General features: G+C 35.8%; 1 protein-coding gene across 1 annotated transcript in view; it reads left to right on the plus strand.

Moving 5' to 3' along the window:
• The window catches only part of LOC138708699 (neurotrimin-like), a 478,679-nt gene that overhangs the window by 450,264 nt on the left and 9,251 nt on the right, over nucleotides 1–19,164 (plus strand). The window contains exon 4 of the mRNA XM_069838802.1: nucleotides 7,885–8,184. Within this exon, the coding sequence (XP_069694903.1) occupies nucleotides 7,885–8,184 (300 nt within the window). The remainder of the gene's footprint in view (nucleotides 1–7,884; nucleotides 8,185–19,164) is intronic.

A 19,164-nucleotide genomic window follows, 5' to 3' on the forward strand; every position in this document is an offset into this window, starting at 1 on the left:
CTGCAAGGAATAATAATGCAGATAAAACAAAAAAAACATGATAATAAATAAGAAAGGAAGATGATACACGAAGTGGCATGAAGGGGAAGGGAGAATGAAGAGAAGGGGAAAGAAATAATACGTAACTGAGGTTGAGAAAGAAGTACAAAGAACCAGAAAGTTGTTCCGAGTGTCTTGTTACAGAGGGTGTCTTCTGCAGTAATTACATCTGTAATCACACAACGCAGCAAGTGTGATGGTGAACGAATCGTATTGCACGCCTACGAGTGTTGTTGGGGCTCCTCTGATATGCTTTGTTCACAATTAAGCTAATTGCAGGCGAGGTGAACATTCCTGTGTTGTATGTCTAAGCAGCTAAATAAATTACAAGAGACGAGATGTTGCATAAAAAAGAATACATGGAGCCGTCAAGAGGTGGCGAAAGGAAAAGAGAAAAAAACAAATAAAACAATTAAGAAATGAAAAGAAATGGAAACACTAAAAAAGAGAAGAAGAAATAGAGAAATCAAGTAATACTTACTTACTGGCTTTTAAGGAACCCGGAGGTTCATTGCCGCTCTCACATAAGCCCGCCATTGGTCCCTATCCTGAGCAAGATTAATCCAGTCTCTACCATCATATCCCACCTCCCTCAAATCCATTTTAATATTATCTTCCCATTTACGTGTCGGCCTCCCCAAAGGTCTTTTCCCCTCTGGCCTTCCAACTAACACACTACATGCGTTTCTGGATTCGCCCATACGTGCTACATGCCCTGCCCATCTCAAACGTCTGGATTTAATGTTCCTAATTATGTCAGGTGAAGAATACAATACGTGCAGCTCTGCGTTGTGTAACTTTCTCCAGTCTCCTGTAACTTCATCCCTCTTAGCCCCAAATATTTTCCTAAGAACCTTATTCTCAAAAACCATCAATCTCTGTTCCTCTCTCAAAGTGAGAGTCCAAGTTTCACAGCCATACAGAACAACCGGTAATATAACTGTTTTATTAATTCTAGCTTTCAGATTTTTTGATAACAGACTAGATGACAAAAGCTTCTCAACCGAATAATAACAGGCATTTCCCATATTTATTCTGCGTCTAATTTCCTCCCGAGTGTAATTTATATTTGTTACTGTTGCTCCAAGATATTTGCATTTTTCCACCTCTTCAAAGGATAAATCTGCAACTTTTATAGTTCCATCTCGTACAATATTCTGATCACGAGACATAATCATATACTTAGTCTTTTCGGGGAAATCAAGTAATGGAGCAAGAAAAGGAAAAAGGAAAAAATTAGACAAATAGAGAAATTGAGAAGGAATGGGGACATGAAGGAAAAGAGAAAAGAATAACGAAATGAGGAGAATAGCAAGAAATAGAGAAATGAAGGAATTGAAAAAATTAAGGGGAAAAATGATGAAGTGGTGAAATAAATTGAATCTAGCGCTGTGTAGTAACAGTTACCATGCCTGACTGTGAAACGAGCGAGCCTGGGTTAAAATCCTGGTTGGGAAAGTTACCTAGTTTAGGTTTTTTCCAAGATTTTCCCTCAACTGGACCCTGGACTCGTCTATCTGGCATTATCACCTTCATATAATTCAGACGTTAGATAACCATAGTTGATAAAGCGACGTAAAATAAACAACTATAAACAAAAATAAATGCAGAAAGAACTCACGCGACTGCAGCCCAGTGGAGTGTCATTTCCTGAGGACGTATATGACGTGTATGCGACAGCTATATATTTTAAGGGGAGGCAGGGGTGAAATTTTCGAACAAAACTGAAGAAAAAATGAAAATTTGGTTTTTTCCATTTTTATTATCTTTATTTTCATATTCCGATGTTAGTTTTTGATTTTGTGCCCGTAAAAGTATGAAATTAAAACCAAGATAACTGTATTACTATATTATTCCCATAATAAACTAATACTTATTATTTATATACCTTCTCTGAACATATAAATAAAAAGAAATATTGAAAATTTCTTACAATATGGTGCATGGAACATTTTATATCAAACGAAATAAAATTATTAATATTTAAAGAACTATTGTACTTAGAAAGTTGAAACGTGGTATGTCCATTACTAATAACATACTTAGTATCCATGATCAATTTCAAACAAATCAGATAAATTTTGTGGATTTTGAAATATTCATCTCTACCTCCCCGTAATGACTGTGTATATTCACTTTACAAACTTTAGGGAGTCTTTGTAATGAAATAGTTTACAGTCTTGTAGGGCAGACACGGCTAATTTCGTGATACTAAGGTTTTGGCGCAAAAATTAGGTTCAAATTAAAAAAAGAAAGTGGTTTTAATGCACGTACATTATTAGATGTGAGAAAGTTACATGTTAGCATTTTTACCTCAAATAAATGTATACAATAGTTACAAACAAGCAATACATATAAACAAAAAAAAATAGCATGCTAGAAGGGTTGGTATAATTTCCTGATAGTACAAGGGTATTTTCGTCATAGTCCTTAAATTTAAAATATTTAAGCATATTCAGTCAAATTTTAAATTTCTTGGTCAGATTCATACCTACAACCCAAACAATTAAAGCTCTTTCGGTTTTTTTAAACCCCTTGAACATATTTCATGAAAGCACTGATCACAGCTGACGCACTGAATCCATCTTTCTCCATGCTTGTCGTCCTTGGAATTTCCTGAGCAGGATCGCAACAAATTATTAGGCTAATCATTCGGCTCTCCTTTAAGCACAGATCTTCTTCGTTTGGCTCCTGAAGATGATGCTGTTTCCTTGTCTACCTCTTTCAATGTCGTTCTCCTTGACTGCTGCTTTGGTCCTTCTGGTCCTCGTCGAACTTGCCAAGAATAAGAGGCAATTTCCCTTTCTTAGACGTAATCAGTTGCCTCTTCCATATACTTGATTTGTATTGTATTTATTTTCACATTATCGACCCTGCGATTATCTGCAACATGCACGACTTGCACAATATATCACAGATGCTATGAATACACAAGTAAATGTACGTTTCATGCATTTGATATTTCTTCCACCAAAGAGTGTTGTTATAGCATAGGAAAAAATCTGAAGAGAAAACAGTGGCCTCGTGGAATGTGAAAAACGCTAAGAAAATAACCTCCCAAGATAAGATGAATGTAGGCTAAATAGGGTCCGTCTTCTTGCTTATCAAGTAACGTGTAGTCTATATTATTAACTATGTCACATTTATTAATAGGATTAACGTTTTCGGCAATTATTTGCCATCATCAGATCAACATAAGTGTCTTATTATCCATACTGAATACTGGTTACGAAAATTAAGTAAAATAAAGTAATATTTGGACAAGCAAACATGGTTCCTACTAGACCAAATAGATGTTACATTATAATTAGTCGTGCACTGACTCAACTGTTTACATAATGTTCATATTAGACACAGATAAAATTATAACTTGCAATAATTATATTATTAAATTTTCACATAGAAGTATTGTGTGTAGTACGTAAATTAAACTAGCAGGTTATGAATATGCTTAGTGCTATATAATTACTATGTTTGAAGATTGTGCTTTTGAAGGATACATCAAGATATCACCCTGTGGTGTTCCTTATTTTCATAAATGTTGAAGTTTGAGCACAGAATGAAACTTGAAGCCAAATTGACTGTATGCTATTGATACTTCATGTGGACAATATTATGTTCCATGTGACATGAGTTGAAAACAAGTAAAGTCTGAGCATGTTTAATATAAATAATTACGGTGTTTTAAAAGTCTTGTTGTTGTAATAACAATTATCGGTCTATACCTTTTCAAAATGAAAATACTCCCAATACCGGTAATCAGTGCGTTGATAAGTATATATCTTTCACCAAAAAGTATGCAATGTCAGTACTTATCAGTGAAAACAATCAGGACCATACAACACAGCAAAAAACTTATCTTTTAACAAAGAAAATCGCATGGCGTATTCATTCACAAATTCAAAGCTACTGGATAGATCTCACAACTCTTCAAATAATTTCAGGAAATGTCCGCTCACGTCTCTACAAGAGCGCAGTGAACAAAATCTAAGTTATAATACATCTTCTGCCATTTGTACTGTACCATCAAAGTTACATTTTTCACTGGTATAATTTCGTGGTAATTAAAAAAAAAATGTCACGAAAATAGCCAAGTTTGCCCTACATGTATAAAACCTACACATACATACATACATACATACATACATACATACATACATACATACATACATACATACATACATACATACATACATACATACATACATACATACATACATACATACATACATACAGTCCACACCTGTGGAGTAACGGTCAGCGAGTCTGGCTGCGAAACCAGGTGGCCCGGGTTCGATTCCCGGTCGGGGCAAGTTACTTGGTTGAGGTTTTTTCCGGGGTTTTCCCTCAACCCAATATGAGAAAATGCTGGGTAACTTTCGGTGCTGGACCCCGGACTCATTTCACCGGCATTATCACCTTCAGCTCATTGAGACGCTAAATAACCTAAGCTGTTGATAAAGCGTCGTAAAATAACCTACTAAAATAAAAAATACATACATACATACATACATGCGTTCATTCATTCATGTACAACCTCCTCCTTTCAATGAGATGTGAGGGTGATTATGTAACTTTTCAGAAAACCTTGACAAGTATAGTTGTGGTTCTCTCTGGTCATGTGGTTAGCGCTGTGACAACATATGACAAGGGACAAACATCCCACTCCACGAATGGGAGACAAATTTCTTCCGTAACCCACGCCGAGAACCGCTCGAATGAAAGACGCATACACGATCCCCAGGACTGAAATTTCGAGAGACTAATTTAGAACATTGTATGCATAGACGCAGTTTATATCAGACGGTACAGGAAAGCCGTTACTTTTCATTTCATGAAGACTACTTTTATTTGCTCGAACATAATTTGTTTTGCACATTAAACAACACATCTAATTAATATAACTGTTTAATGAATTTTGCTGTTTGAAATGCTCTGTGGTCTGCGCCATTATATTGCGAGGGCCATGAATAATTAATGATTCATCACATAGTTGGAATAAAATTGAAAGCCATTATTATAAGCTTTAAATGTGTAACGTTCTAAATACTTCTCCTCGAAAATGCATAATTCATATAAGTTGCATAGATTTGTGATAAATATTACGTCATTTTCATCTACTGCATGGTTTTCAATGTATAGTTGTTTGCTTGTTATCCTGTCCTTTCTTCGTGCCAGATCTATTTCCTGTAAGTTTTGCTCTGCTCTCGTGTTCAGGTGATAATTTACAAAAGAGTTTATTAAAATTGCAAAATTTGTAGAAGTAATCCTGAAATAGCTTGGAAAAATTGCACATAATGTAAGCATGACACAGTATCAAAATAACAGAAAAAAATTGTTTGAACAAATCAGAATATAATGGGAAAAGGTAAAGAAAAAATATTTACGCGTTCTAAAACTACAAATTTTATAAAAATTGAAACTAAAGTAAGTTAAAATATTTTATTTAAAGGAAGAAATAACTGATAATGACGAAATATGGTTTGGAATCCATATCTGGTCTTGGATGATGGCAACAGAGGTGTGCCAGTTCGAAAAACCGAAAAGCCCACAAAAATAAATCTCTCCCAAAATTGAAACAAATGATTTTTGTAATCTGAACAACCGCATCTCAGCCCTTAATAGTAATATGCGTTACAAGAGCGGTATGTTGACGTTTTCATGTTCGAGGAAAAGATTGAAAAAGCGAAACGTAGTTGAGCTTTTTTTAATTTCCGAGAACATGAAAACAAACATACCTACCGCTCGTGTATCGTACATTATTTTGTGCGAAGATCGTTTATTACATACCTGAAAGAGGAATTTCTAATTAGTTGCAATGAAATCTCCATCTTGGTTTCTGTTCAATGACGGCAACTTTTGAAAACAAATAGGACCTATATCTATCTTCAACATTCTTTCTATAAAATGTTTTCTGTGTTTACTATACTCCAGCAGGCCGTGATATGCGTCTGTCTTTTTTTTTCTCCCAGTCTATGATGAGTCTGGAATCTTATTGATTTTTTCACGGCTTCCTTAATGTTACTTGCATTACAAATGCAGTAACTTTTGTGGTGTTGTAGAGTTTACTTAATTTTTGCAAATATTTAAAAACAATAATTAACAGTGCAATTTAGGTGAAATTGCAGTGGTAAGTTTCCAATTTATAATTATTACTATATTGAACGTCTTTAAAAATAATATGTTAAAAGCCTAAAGCAGTAAAATCAATATGTCACTTAAGCGGTAAGAAGAGGGAAATTGTTATGTGTGTTACGTTGGGAATACTGAATGTGGTATTTCACACTTACCGCGTATTGGTTCTGTGCGGAAAGCAAGCAAATACGCACGATCTCGCACAAAAGACGTTTATGTTTTAAATAATCGTAATTACCACAGAGTACATAGCCATGTCTCGTACACAACAGGGAATACGATGGAATTCCGCGCAGGAAAATACTTGCAATGGCGTTCCTTCAGAGACAGTTGCGCATCTGTGAACAGGACCGCGCGTGGCAAATCTCACTTGTTGAAGGCTGGGTTGGATCCCAGTCCTCTGTCTACTGAGAGGAGTCACATCAACAAATCCCTGATGCAGTCTGCATCTGCAGCTTTCGCCTGTAGAATATATCATCATTCTACACACCAAGACCAGAGAAGTTGCCTATACATCAGGGGTCTTGATTGCAAATCTGCTTTTCCGAAGCATCTTATTACTTTAGACAACCCAATTTACCGAACTCCCCCATTTTGTCTATCTCTGTAAGTTTCGTTCTAATTCAAATCTGGCTGTAAATATGAGTCCTGTGTGTCCTAATTTCCATTTGATGTCAGCACTTACTTTTTTTCCCCCCAATTCTTCATGGATTTCGATACGTTATCGGACCTCAGGGTCCCTGACTGCAAAATAATGTCATTGTTCCTTGTGTTATTGGTTCACAGAATCTCTTCTTTGCACAAATTCGAAGAAGTTAATGTCCTTGTAATTTGTTTTCAGATGTGGTTCTTTATATTACACCACAAGGATTACTACTTGATAGCAAGAATAGCCATTTGTACATTACGAAGTGATCCACATTACAGGGTATAGTGTCTAATTCTTCTAATTAAAGAATTTGGGTTCCTTACAATTTTATGAGAACTTCATGTTGGTACGTTTAACCAAAGGTCCCGGGTTCGATACCCGGCTCCGGAACAATTTTTCCCTCGAAATTATTCAAATCAACTTTACAGGGAGTTATACCTGAAATCTTGATTTGCATAATATACGTCACTGTTCGTTAACAGAAAACCACAATTTAAGTCACACAGAGTTAGTGTGCACTCAACGTTGGTTGCTTGACGGTTGTCAGCCCACTTTGAGGTCTTTGGATATAGAGGGAAAAATTGGATCGGTATCTAGTAGAGTTCCCGGGTAGAGCGTTGGTACGTTTAACCAAAGGTCCCGGGTTCGATACCCGGCCTCGGAACAATTTTTCCCTCGAAATTATTTATGTACCTACATTGAGATCTTCAGTCCACACCTGTGGAGTAACGGTCAGCGCGTCTGGCCGTGAAACCAGGTGGCCCGGGTTCGAATCCCGGTCGGGGCAGGTTACCTGGTTGAGGTTTTTTCCGGGGTTTTCCCTCAACCCAATAAGAGCAAATGCTGGGTAACTTTCGGTGCTGGACCCCGGACTCATTTCACCGGCATTATCACCTTCATTTCATTCAGACGCTAAATAACCTAGATGTTGATACAGCGTCGTAAAATAACCCAATAAAACATTGAGATCTTCATGTATTTGTGATGTTCCAGTGAACCCATGAATCAGTCTAAGAGCCTTGCTTTGTAGTGGTCTAACATAAGCCTTCTGGTGTTTGCAGTGCCGAAGATAGAGATCATGGGCGAGTCCGACATCTACGTGAAGACGGGCAGCACAGTGAACCTCAAGTGCGTCATCACGCAGTCGCTGGAGGAGCCGGCCTACATATTCTGGTACCATGACAACGAGCGGGTGCTCAACTACGACCGCAGCGCCAAGGACATCCGGATGGAGCGCGTGGGCCCGGACACCACAGTGGGCACGCTGGTCATCTACAACGGCCGACGAGAGGACTCGGGCAACTACACCTGCAGCCCGTCCAACCTGGACTCCGCGTCGGTGCTGCTGCACGTCCTCAACGGTGAGCGAGGCAACTAATTGTTGACCAGTGATCTTCATGTTTTTTACTGACAACTTATAGTTAAACATTAATACTTATACAATGAGTAGCTCGTTTATAAGTCGTGTGTAAATTCCTTACTAATAATCACTACATACGTCGTGTATAACAGTATAACTGTTACACAGCTACGTCATAGTTTCGTCATTACTTCATTACGAAAGGTAATATAATATCTGAGGTTCTCTACTGGATCCGGTAGAGCGCTCTAGTGTGGCGTGTTAAGTATCGATAGTACAACTGGCTCTAATCGATTACCACACTACATTTTGGTCAAAGAGTACAAGCTACAGCAATATTATTCTAATAATTCTATGATCTTTGGTTTGTTCTTCTGTGGTTACAAGGTAACCATCATCATAAAATGACAGTCGATACGAACAGCTGTTAAAGGGGCGGCCATTTTTTCCCTATATACAACGCTTAAACAAGGGGTTTCGTGTACATAACTACTGCAAAGCAATTCCCATTGTATAGTTACAGCCTGTTTATACGTCCATAGCTTATTCACGGTTTATTAGTAGCGTTTTCTGTCTCAACTCTGCATAAGTCTCGTATAAAAACTATACACGGTTTATTAGTAAGACTGTAAGTGTTTTGTGGACAAAAAACAAGAAAAAAATCAATTCAAAGAGTTACGGATGGTTTAGAAGCACAAGTTTATAATCAACTTTTGTAAATAGACGTTCTGTATTCCGAGATCTTTCTCGTATGTCCAGACTGCTTGAACTCTGAAAAGAAAATTACATAAAACACATTTCGTAATCTCTCATCGCTGAAACATTCACGGTCTTACTAATAAAAGTTCTATATACAGACGTTTAACTGTCTTATACAGTGAGTAGGTCGTTTATACGTTGTGTGTAAATTCCTTACTAATAATCACTACATACGTCGTGTATAACAGTATAACTGTTACACAGCTACGTCATAGTTTCGTCATTACTTCGTTATGAAAGGTAATATAATATCTGAGGTTCTCTATTGCATCCGGTAGAGCACTCTAGTGTGCCGTATTAAGAGTCGATAGTACAACTGGCCCTGATCGATTACCACGCTATATTTTGGTCAAAGAGTACAAGCTACAGCAATAACATTCTACTTAATTATTCTGTGCTCTTTGGTGTGTTCTTCTGTGGTTACAAGGCATCCATCATCATAAAATGACAGTCGATACGAATAGCTGTTAGAGGGGCGGCCATTTTTTCGCTATATACAACGCTTAAACAAGGGGTTTCGTGTAAGGAGTGGATCAGGACAGCACGTTTGCACATCTCCTTTTTATGTTAGGTTAGGTTCTTTTCAAACTGAAATGACGAGTCAAACGTACAGTTAAAATTACTCTAACCTAACCTAACCTAACCTAACCTAAACTAACCTATCCTAACCTAACTTAACATAAAAAGGTTAGGTTAAGTTAGGTTAGGTTAGAGTAATTTTAACTGTCCTACGCTTCACTCGTCATTTAAGTTTGAAAAGAACCTAACCTAACATAAAAAGGAGATGTGCAAACGTGCTGTCCTGATCCACTCCTTTCGTGTAGGCTATATAACTACTGCAAAGCAATTCCCATTGTATAGTTACAGGTTGTTTATACATCCATCGCTTATGCATGGTTTATTAGTAACGTTTTCTGTCTCAATGCTGCATAAGTCTCGTATAAAAACTATACGCGGTTTATTACTAAGACCGTCAGTGAATTATTCTTCTATTTCATATACATTATTGTTACTTAAGCAGCTATCCCGAATATCATAAAATCTGAACGTACTTTTGTACTTAGGTGAAATGTTATAATATGTGAAATTAAGTTGTCAGTTGTAAGTTGAGGTTGGTAACACTGAACTCTCACTCCATAAGTAACAGAAACACTGGTAACTGCGGCGCGGCGGAGTGAAATCCCAGCGTATCGCCAGATCTCCGGGGATCTCCAGTACTGCTTCAACTTATTCTCGTGCTGTATGCTATGTTTCTTTTTCTCAGTTTACTTTACTGCAGGTACAGTCACGAACAAATTAATGTGAAATGTTCTGTATACGTATCCAGAAACACTTCGTAGCGGAGATAAATAGGGAAAACAATACACTTCATAACATTTCATAAGAGATTGTTCGGCAACTTCTCTGTCGCAGCTGTACTAGAGGTTTGCAGTATTCTCAGGCGTTGTTGGTGCTTGAAACGTGGCGAAGAAGCTAACGAATAATACATTAATTTATAACACAACTACGAAATTTATCAACATCTACGTCGTATCACGTGTGTACGATCTTTGAGGATATTACCAGGCAGTGAATTATTGTTCAGATCGTGTCTCCGCTGTTTAGCCTAGTTTGTATTCATTTTATCTTATTTAAATTTTTAATTGTTATGATCATTGTGATGAATCTTGACATTTGTTTATTTATTCAGCTCACCTCATTAGCATTACATGCACATTATGCAATTCTATACGCTATATTCTTTTTACCACAATGTTTGACACTCGTAACACTATGCTACTATGAATCATGCTACCTATGTAAATTTCAAATCCAACGTGGAGAATCCCAGAAAAATTAGCCGGCGACGGGATTTCAACTCGAGACCTCCCGAATGCGAGTCTAGTGAGCCACCTCGTTCCGTTAAGGAATTTTATTTGGAAGGTGGAACGCCACTGACGAAAATAGAAACATCTCTTCTAGTATAAATCAATCATCGCGTGAGGCTTTGGTGTGAGGGAAAGGAAATGGCGTTATAAAGAATTAAATTTTCAAGACAATTTCCGGACGGGATCTCTGAGTAACAAGTACAAGGGCGGAGTTGAAAATGGATACGATAATAGCGTTTCTTGATGATGATGATGATGATAATAATAATAATAATAATAATAATAATAATAATAATAATAATAACGGAAATTTTACTGGAAGCAAGTAAAGAGATCGGTTTGGAAGTAAATCCCGAAAAGACAAAGTATATGATTATGTCTCGTGACGATAATATTGCACGAAATGGAAATATAAAAATTGGAAATTTATCTTTTGAAGAGGTGGAGAAGTTCAAATATCTTGGAACAACAGTAACAAATATAAATGCTACTCGGGAGGAAATTAAACACAGAATAAATATGGGAAATGCGTGTTATTATTCGGTTGAGAAGCTTTTATCATCCAGTCTGCTGACAAAAAATCTGAAAGTTAGAATTTATAAAACAGTTATATTACCGGTTGTTCTGTATGGCTGTGAAACTTGGACTCTCACTTTGAGAGAGGAACAGAGATTGATGGTTTTTGAGAATAAGGTTCTTAGGAAAATATTTGGGGCTAAGAGGGATGAAGTTACAGGAGAATGGAGAAAGTTACACAACACAGAACTGCACGCATTGTATTCTTCACCTGACATAATTAGGAACATAAAATCCAGACGTTTGAGATGGGCAGGGCATGGGTGAATCCAGAAATGCATATAGAGTGTTAGTAGGGAGGCCGGAGGGAAAAAGACCTTTAGGGAGGCCGAGACGTAGATGGGAAGATAATATTAAAATGGATTTGAGGGAGGTGGGATATGATGGTAGAGACTGGATTAATCTTGCTCAGGATAGGGACCAATGGCGGACTTATGTGAGGGCGGCAATGAACCTCCGGGTTCCTTAAAAGCCAGTAAGTAAGTAAGTAAGTAAGTAATAATAATAATAATAATAATAATAATAATAATAATAATAATAATAATAATAATGGTTTATTTTAACTGGCAAAGTTAAGGCCTTTCGGCCTTCTCTTCCACTCAACCAGTATGATAGCAAATTACTACAATAATAATAATAATAATAATAATAATAATAATAATAATAATAATAATAATAATAATAATAATATTCATACCTAAATTAAATTAAATTATTAAGCTGTATTATAGGCTATATATAACAATTAAAATTGTTGTAAGATCTTATACAAGTTGGAATTAGTAAATAAATACCGTACTCTGAATAGAAGAAGCAAAATTTACTATCAGACGACATTTTTCACAGTAGTCCGTTTATGAAATGCCGTCCAAATCTGCAGGTAGTTTCTCTCCCCACTGCACTTTTAACCTGTATCTCGGCTTCCATTGCGCTGCAGATTTCGTATTTTCATCTTATTTCCTTCCGTAATCAAGAGTTCAGTATGTCTGCGCCATTGTGCATGTTCTAAGTTATTCAATCCGCCATAGAGCTGGCTGACCTACAACAAGCCATGGGATTTTATTTCATTGTGTACAAATGCTTCTTCTTTAATACTGGCTAAATTGAATAAATTATATTGCGGACAGTATCTTAAGCTACGTAACAAAGCTTGAATTCGTAAACTTATAAGTTCGCTTCTTCACAGTTACACGTCAATGTGTAGAAGTGGTCTGTGCTCACATCTTCGGTTCCTGGACTGCCTTTGTGTTTAATCACCTATGATGATAACCAGTGGAGTCGAGTACGTGAATTTCCAGGTTAGACTGCAGTCTTCTGTTTCGATTTCCACCGCTCCACCCATCTTGGTGTCCTCTCCTCCTCTTGGCTTGTGTGACATTGCTGCTTTTGGAAATCGAGAATGTTTCATTCTTTCTACATGTTGTTTCCATTTGTGTCTGTATTAATCGATTTCTTCAACTCTATTTTTAATTTTCAAATTTGATCATACAACTTTATTTCTTTGAGAGTTTAATCTTGTCTATATATATATATATATATATATATATATATATATATATATATATATATATATATAATTTGAACTGGTAATGGAAATTACGGGAAAACGGCTGAACGGATTTTAATAAATGGCCCCTCATTTTGAAGCTTGGAACCCAAATTTTTTCGGAAAAAATAGTAGTTTTCAATGAAATGTCAATTTTCCTACATAATTTTCCTATTTTGCAAAATCCATCTGTCGTCAATTTTGAGAACTAGCTAATTTCATTCAGGAGAAGCAAAGCGAGCATAAAGTCGGCCATGTTGCATTTCAGAATGAAACAAAACACACACTACAGTAAACAATATTACACGAAGGCCATGATCTGCAAGAATGCTGACATATTTAGAGCTCAAATTAAATTGGTTATTAGAAACTTAACTTACTAAAAATAATTTACAGGTTCGATTCTGTGGTGTGTAATTTTCTGGGTACAGCTGTGTATTGGATATTAAAAACTACAAAACTTGAGGTGGTTTGACGACATTATTACCATTAGAAATGAAATAGCTATTATTGTAGTTAATGCAGTGATGTGACTATTTTTCATTAATTATACATATTAATGCTATATTGATGATATGAAAGTGAAACGTTTTGGGGTTATATAAGTAGATGTAGAGAACAACTTAAATTAGATTTTGATTTATATATTTTACTCAGTGGCGGCTATATAGTATATATAGTATATGTTACTGAAAGGTATAAAACTTACGTAAGATAATAATATTATTAAAAATCAAATATTTTTATAGTTATTAATCAAGTGGGGTTGGGTCTTTTTCATATATTTAATGGCGGTGTGGTGTAGATATTTATATGCGTGGTTCTCTTCAGTATTGGCTCGAGAGAGAGTATCTTTCATTATTATGGAAGCAAATAACTTTCAGAATGTCTGGTATTCTTCATTGAAAATAAATCTGAAAAATGTGTATTTGAGCGTCTAATGAACTTAGTTTGCAGCATTTGTTGCACAAGCCACTAATTAACTCTAATAATGGCTCAAGGTTTTCATTTAAACTGCCTCTATTTTTTATTTGTCTCTATCTTCTATTGATCATATTTCATTTCCGAATTTTAAAATTTGTCTTACTGTTACATTATGGGTCTTCTTTAACATTTCTTATTCTACCATTTAAAAATTATATCTATTATATTTTCTGTCTAACATTATCAATATTTAAATTTTAAATAATATTTCGAAGACATACATTCATTCATAGTTTTTCTGCCCAAGAGCGGGCCTTTCACTGCAAACCCAGCATTATTCAGTCTGTCCTATTTTCTTCCTTCGTCATAGTTCCGCATATTTACATTTCTCGTTCGCTTTGTAAATTCATTTTCTTAATTTATTAATTGGTCATCTCTCTACAATCTTCTATATATATATATATATATATATATATATATATATATATATTGAACTGGTAATGGAAATTACGGGAAAACGGCTGAACGGATTTTAATGAGTGACCCCTCATTTTCATGCCTGGCATCCAAAGTTTTTCGGAAAAATAGTAGTTTTCAGTGAAATGTCAATTTTCCTACATAATTATCCTATTTTCCAAAATCCATCTGTTGTCAGTTTTGAGAACTAATTTTATTCAATCACGGCCGACTTGATTGAATTTCAGATCAAAACACACACTACAATAAACAATAGGCTATTACACGAAGGCCATGACCTGCAGGATTGCCGACATATTTAGAGCTCAATTCAATTTGTTATTAAAAACTGATTCTGCAGTGTATAATTTTCTGAGTACAGCTGTGTATTGGATATTCAAATCTACGAAACTTGAGGTGGTTTGATGACATTATTACCATTAGAAATTAAATATTATTATAGTTAGTATCATGATGCGTCTATTCTTCATTAATTGTACATAATATTGATGCTATATTGATGACATGAAAGTGAAACGTTTTGAGGTTATGTAAGTAAATGTAGAGAATATCTTAATTTAGATCTTCATTTCTATAATTTACTGAGTGGCGGCTATATATAACTACAAAACTTAAGTAAGATAATAATATTGTTATTAAAAATCAAATACATAATGGCGGTGTAGTGTAGATATTGATATGACTGTGTCATTGTCTTCAGTATTGGCTCGAGAGAGCGCAAAAATTACAGTTCCTAAGGAAAGACCAAAAGGTATTACTTACTGATAAAATAAGAGGCCTAGAAAATTTTGTAGTCTCCAGATCATTTCAGCCAGATCTCTTAGTAGGATAAAATGATTTTACGCTCTACATTTCAAGTTCTACATGCAGCAGCTATACGAAAATGCTATTGTTCGAAAGCTTAGCAAACCTGACATTTTTTTAACTTTTGCCTACAATCCACAATGACCTGAAATAGCTACTGCTATCGTCCTGACATTGATACTTGCGTTTTCGCGTTGAAACTCAAAAACTGAAGTTGGATAGGTTCAAGAAAAGGTATTTGGCCTAAAAAAATCCATTCAGAGGGAGTATGTTTCATTATTATGGAAGCAAATAACTATCAAAAAGACAAGTATTCTTCATTGAAAATAAATCTGAAAAATATTTATCGAACTTGTTTACAGCAGCATTTGCTGCACAAGCCACTAGTATAAATATAGTGTTAAGTATTAATTGTCTGTTAATTTCTGTTCCACACGTTTGAACAGTGCATAGCAATTTCTACACTATTGGATTAATGTATATATTGAACAATAATGGTGATAAGGGGCATTCTTGACGGAAATCCTTATTTGTACTATATCTTGTGTTATTTAATTTTTACATTTCGTTTAGATTTTTTGTATTTCATTATTTCATCTTACACCCTGTAGGATCAGTAAGCGGAAAATTTTCACAATTTTTGTCTGTTTATAATGTATGCGAGTGTATTATCAATAATAATAATAATAATAATAATAATAATAATAATAATAATAATAATAATAATAATATAATATAATACAGCGACCAGGAAAATAAAATTTAAATATATTTTTATTATATTCTTTTAGGTACAGAAAATACTGCCAAATCATTCTGTTGCTCATGACGTGTATTTTGATAGTTTGATAGGAAAGTATTTCTTCATTGTCACATGCATGATAAAGTAGGAGATCCACTTGGAGAACGATTTAGTATTAAATAATTGAAAAGAGTTTGTGCACCAACACCACCATCACCATCATAATCATCATCTCCACTTCACGGAATAGGCACCTCCCCCTTCCTGCATTCGCTGTTGTCTCCTGGGCTCCCTCAATCTTTTCTTCTCATCGGCACATTAAATTTATATAGGCCTATATAGCTCAGGACTGTTTTAGCAAATCTATTTTTTTTATTCTTAACAAAAATGACCAGACGAATTTAGTTAATTATCTATTATTTTATTATATACTGATTCGAAGTTTAATTTTCCTCTAATATCATAATTTCGTACTTTATTTCTATTCTAAATGGTACATGGACTTTTGTAATAATTGCACTTCGTTTTCTTGAAGTATTGTTTGGTCATCTGCAATTAGAACAGCATTTACTTAGATATCAGTTAATTTGTGCTATACTGCACACAGACTATTAACAACTTCGACTTCAAATTACAATTTTGTTTTCTGCTGGCTGCACTTTCTAGGATCTCTAGAAAGACGATGACGCTATTCAAATGTAATTAGTAACAAACAGCGTTTGGTAATTTCGAGAAATGAATGGAGCCTTGTAGCTGTTATCAATATCGTGTATAGCATTACAGTCGATTAATGTATGTAAGTGCGTGCTCGTTGCAATGCAAATTAAGCAAGACGTCTGTATTCGGATATATTCTCTAATCACCATCTTCAAACATGTGAGGGGACAAGTTCGCTGGAAATCAAATTTCAGATGATCGAAGATCCTGAGTAACAGGATATTTAATTTTGAAGAGTGAATCCTTAATCGCGTCGAAGGCAATCGTGGCGATAGCGACAGAGGAGAAGGCCTCGCATGTTACAATGCTGAGGGTCCACGGGATCGATAGCCGTATCCGTATCATATTCAGAGAGCGCCAGGCCTTGTTCTGTGCTGGCGACCAGTATCCGCTGTAATGTCGCCGATGATCAGGTCCCACTCTACAGAAGTGGCGTGTTCAATTTTCACAACACTTCACTGAGCTGAGAAAATCTCCGTCCTATTATTTGGTTTAAGCACAACAAATTCATTATGACAAAATAAATAGAAATAATTGTCGACTACGCAGCTATACAGATAGGCCTATTTCTTGCATATTTTGTGAATCCGTGCACCGTGATATTTTCAAGTGAAACGTACGGCAGAGTCCGTATAGGTCAGTTGCTGTCAGATGCGTTTCCAATTCACTGTGGGCTAAAGCAAGGAGATGCACTATCACCTTTACTTTTTAACTTTGCTCTAGAGTATGCCATTAGGAAAGTCCAGGATAACAGAGAGGGTTTGGAATTGTACGGGTTACATCAGCTGCTTGTCTATGCGGATGACGTGAATATGTTAGGAGAAAATTCACAAAAGATTAGGAAAAACACGGGAATTTTACTGGAAGCAAGTAAAGAGATCGGTTTGGAAGTAAATCTCGAAAAGACAAAGTATATGATTATGTCTCGTGACGAGAATATTGTACGAAATGGAAATATAAAAATTGGAAATTTATCTTTTGAAGAGGTGGGGAAGTTCAAATATCTGGGAGCAACAGTAATAAATATAAATGATACTCGGGAGGAAATTAAACACAGAATAAATATGGGAAATGCCTGTTATTATTCGGTTGAGAAGCTTTTATCATCCAGTCTGCTGTCGAAAAATCTTAAAGTTATAATTTATAAAACAGTTGTATTACCGGTTGTTCTTTAAGGTTGTGAAACTTGGACTTTCACTTTGAGAGAGGAACAGAGATTAAGGGTGTTTGAGAATAAGGTGCTTAGGAAAATATTTGGGGCTAAGAGAGATGAAGTTACAGGAGAATGGAGAAAGTTACACAACACAGAACTGCACGCATTGTATTTTTCACCTGACATAATTAGGAACTTAAAATCCAGACGTTTGAGATGGGCAGGGCATGTAGCACGTATGGGCGAATCCAGAAATGCATATAGAGTGTTAGTTGGGAGGCCGGCGGGAAAAAGACCTTTGGAGAGGCCGAGACGTAGATGGGAAGATAATATTAAAATGGATTTGAGGGAGGTGGGATATGATGGTAGAGACTGGATTAATCTTGCTCAGGATAGGGGTCGATGGCGGGCTTATGTGAGGGCGGCAATGAATCTCCGGGTTCCTTAAAAGCCAGTAAGTAAGTAAGTATTATAATTACTATTATTATTACTATTATCATCGTTATTATTATTATTGTTGTTTTCATTATTATAATTATTATTGTTTTATTATTATTATTATTTTATTGTTATTATTATTATTATTATTATTATTATTATTATTATTATTATTATTATTATTATTATTGATATAATCACAAATTATTGTTGAGTCAAATATGTTACTTATTTCAAAATCTGTACAAGTTCCTCTCCGACTTCACAGTAATGAGTGTACTCTTTCATATTAATTGCGAAACTTGGTAAGCACTCTTGACGTTAACGGTGTGCTCCGTCGGAAGTGTGGGGCGTGAAGAATACACGAGAGCAAGTCGCTGAGTTAGTACGTGGCTGTCACATTAAATGGAAGCAACCTCGTTCCAAACTTGCAGGTAGCCTACTTCCAAAGTCATGCGCCAAACTTTCTGTTCATATGTAACTAAACATTACAAATTATACCTTAATTCTACCGAAGCCATTAAATATATTTAAAAATTACATTTCGGAGGCAGTGAAGTGTTACAGTAACTGTAAAAAGTTGCTTAACTAGAGAGTGCACAGACCTGAAGGAAGAAAGGAGTGGACTGCTGTGCCATTACCCTGCGGCCCAAAATAATCCACTTGTGTCATTATTTTAGGCTGGGTGCCAAACGCTGCAGGAAAATGACAGTGCACTACTGCAGGGGTTCCCAACCGGTGTGTCGCGCACCCCAATGGAGTGTGTTGTGAAATTTTGAAATTGAAAAATAATTGATTAACTAGTGGACTTACTCGTGTTAATTATGTAAGATTTGTCCGTCTTACAGCTGTTTCAGTGCTTTACGCACCATCCTCAGAGCCTATTAGATCACCGCGTCATCTCGAACTTCTCTGCCTGTTATGTGGGTGTGTTTGATTGTTGAAAGGTGTTGAAGAGTGGAGTCAAATAGTGTGTG

The sequence above is a fragment of the Periplaneta americana genome, chromosome 1 (genome assembly GCF_040183065.1).
Source record: "Periplaneta americana isolate PAMFEO1 chromosome 1, P.americana_PAMFEO1_priV1, whole genome shotgun sequence".
Classification (NCBI taxonomy): domain Eukaryota; kingdom Metazoa; phylum Arthropoda; class Insecta; order Blattodea; family Blattidae; genus Periplaneta; species Periplaneta americana.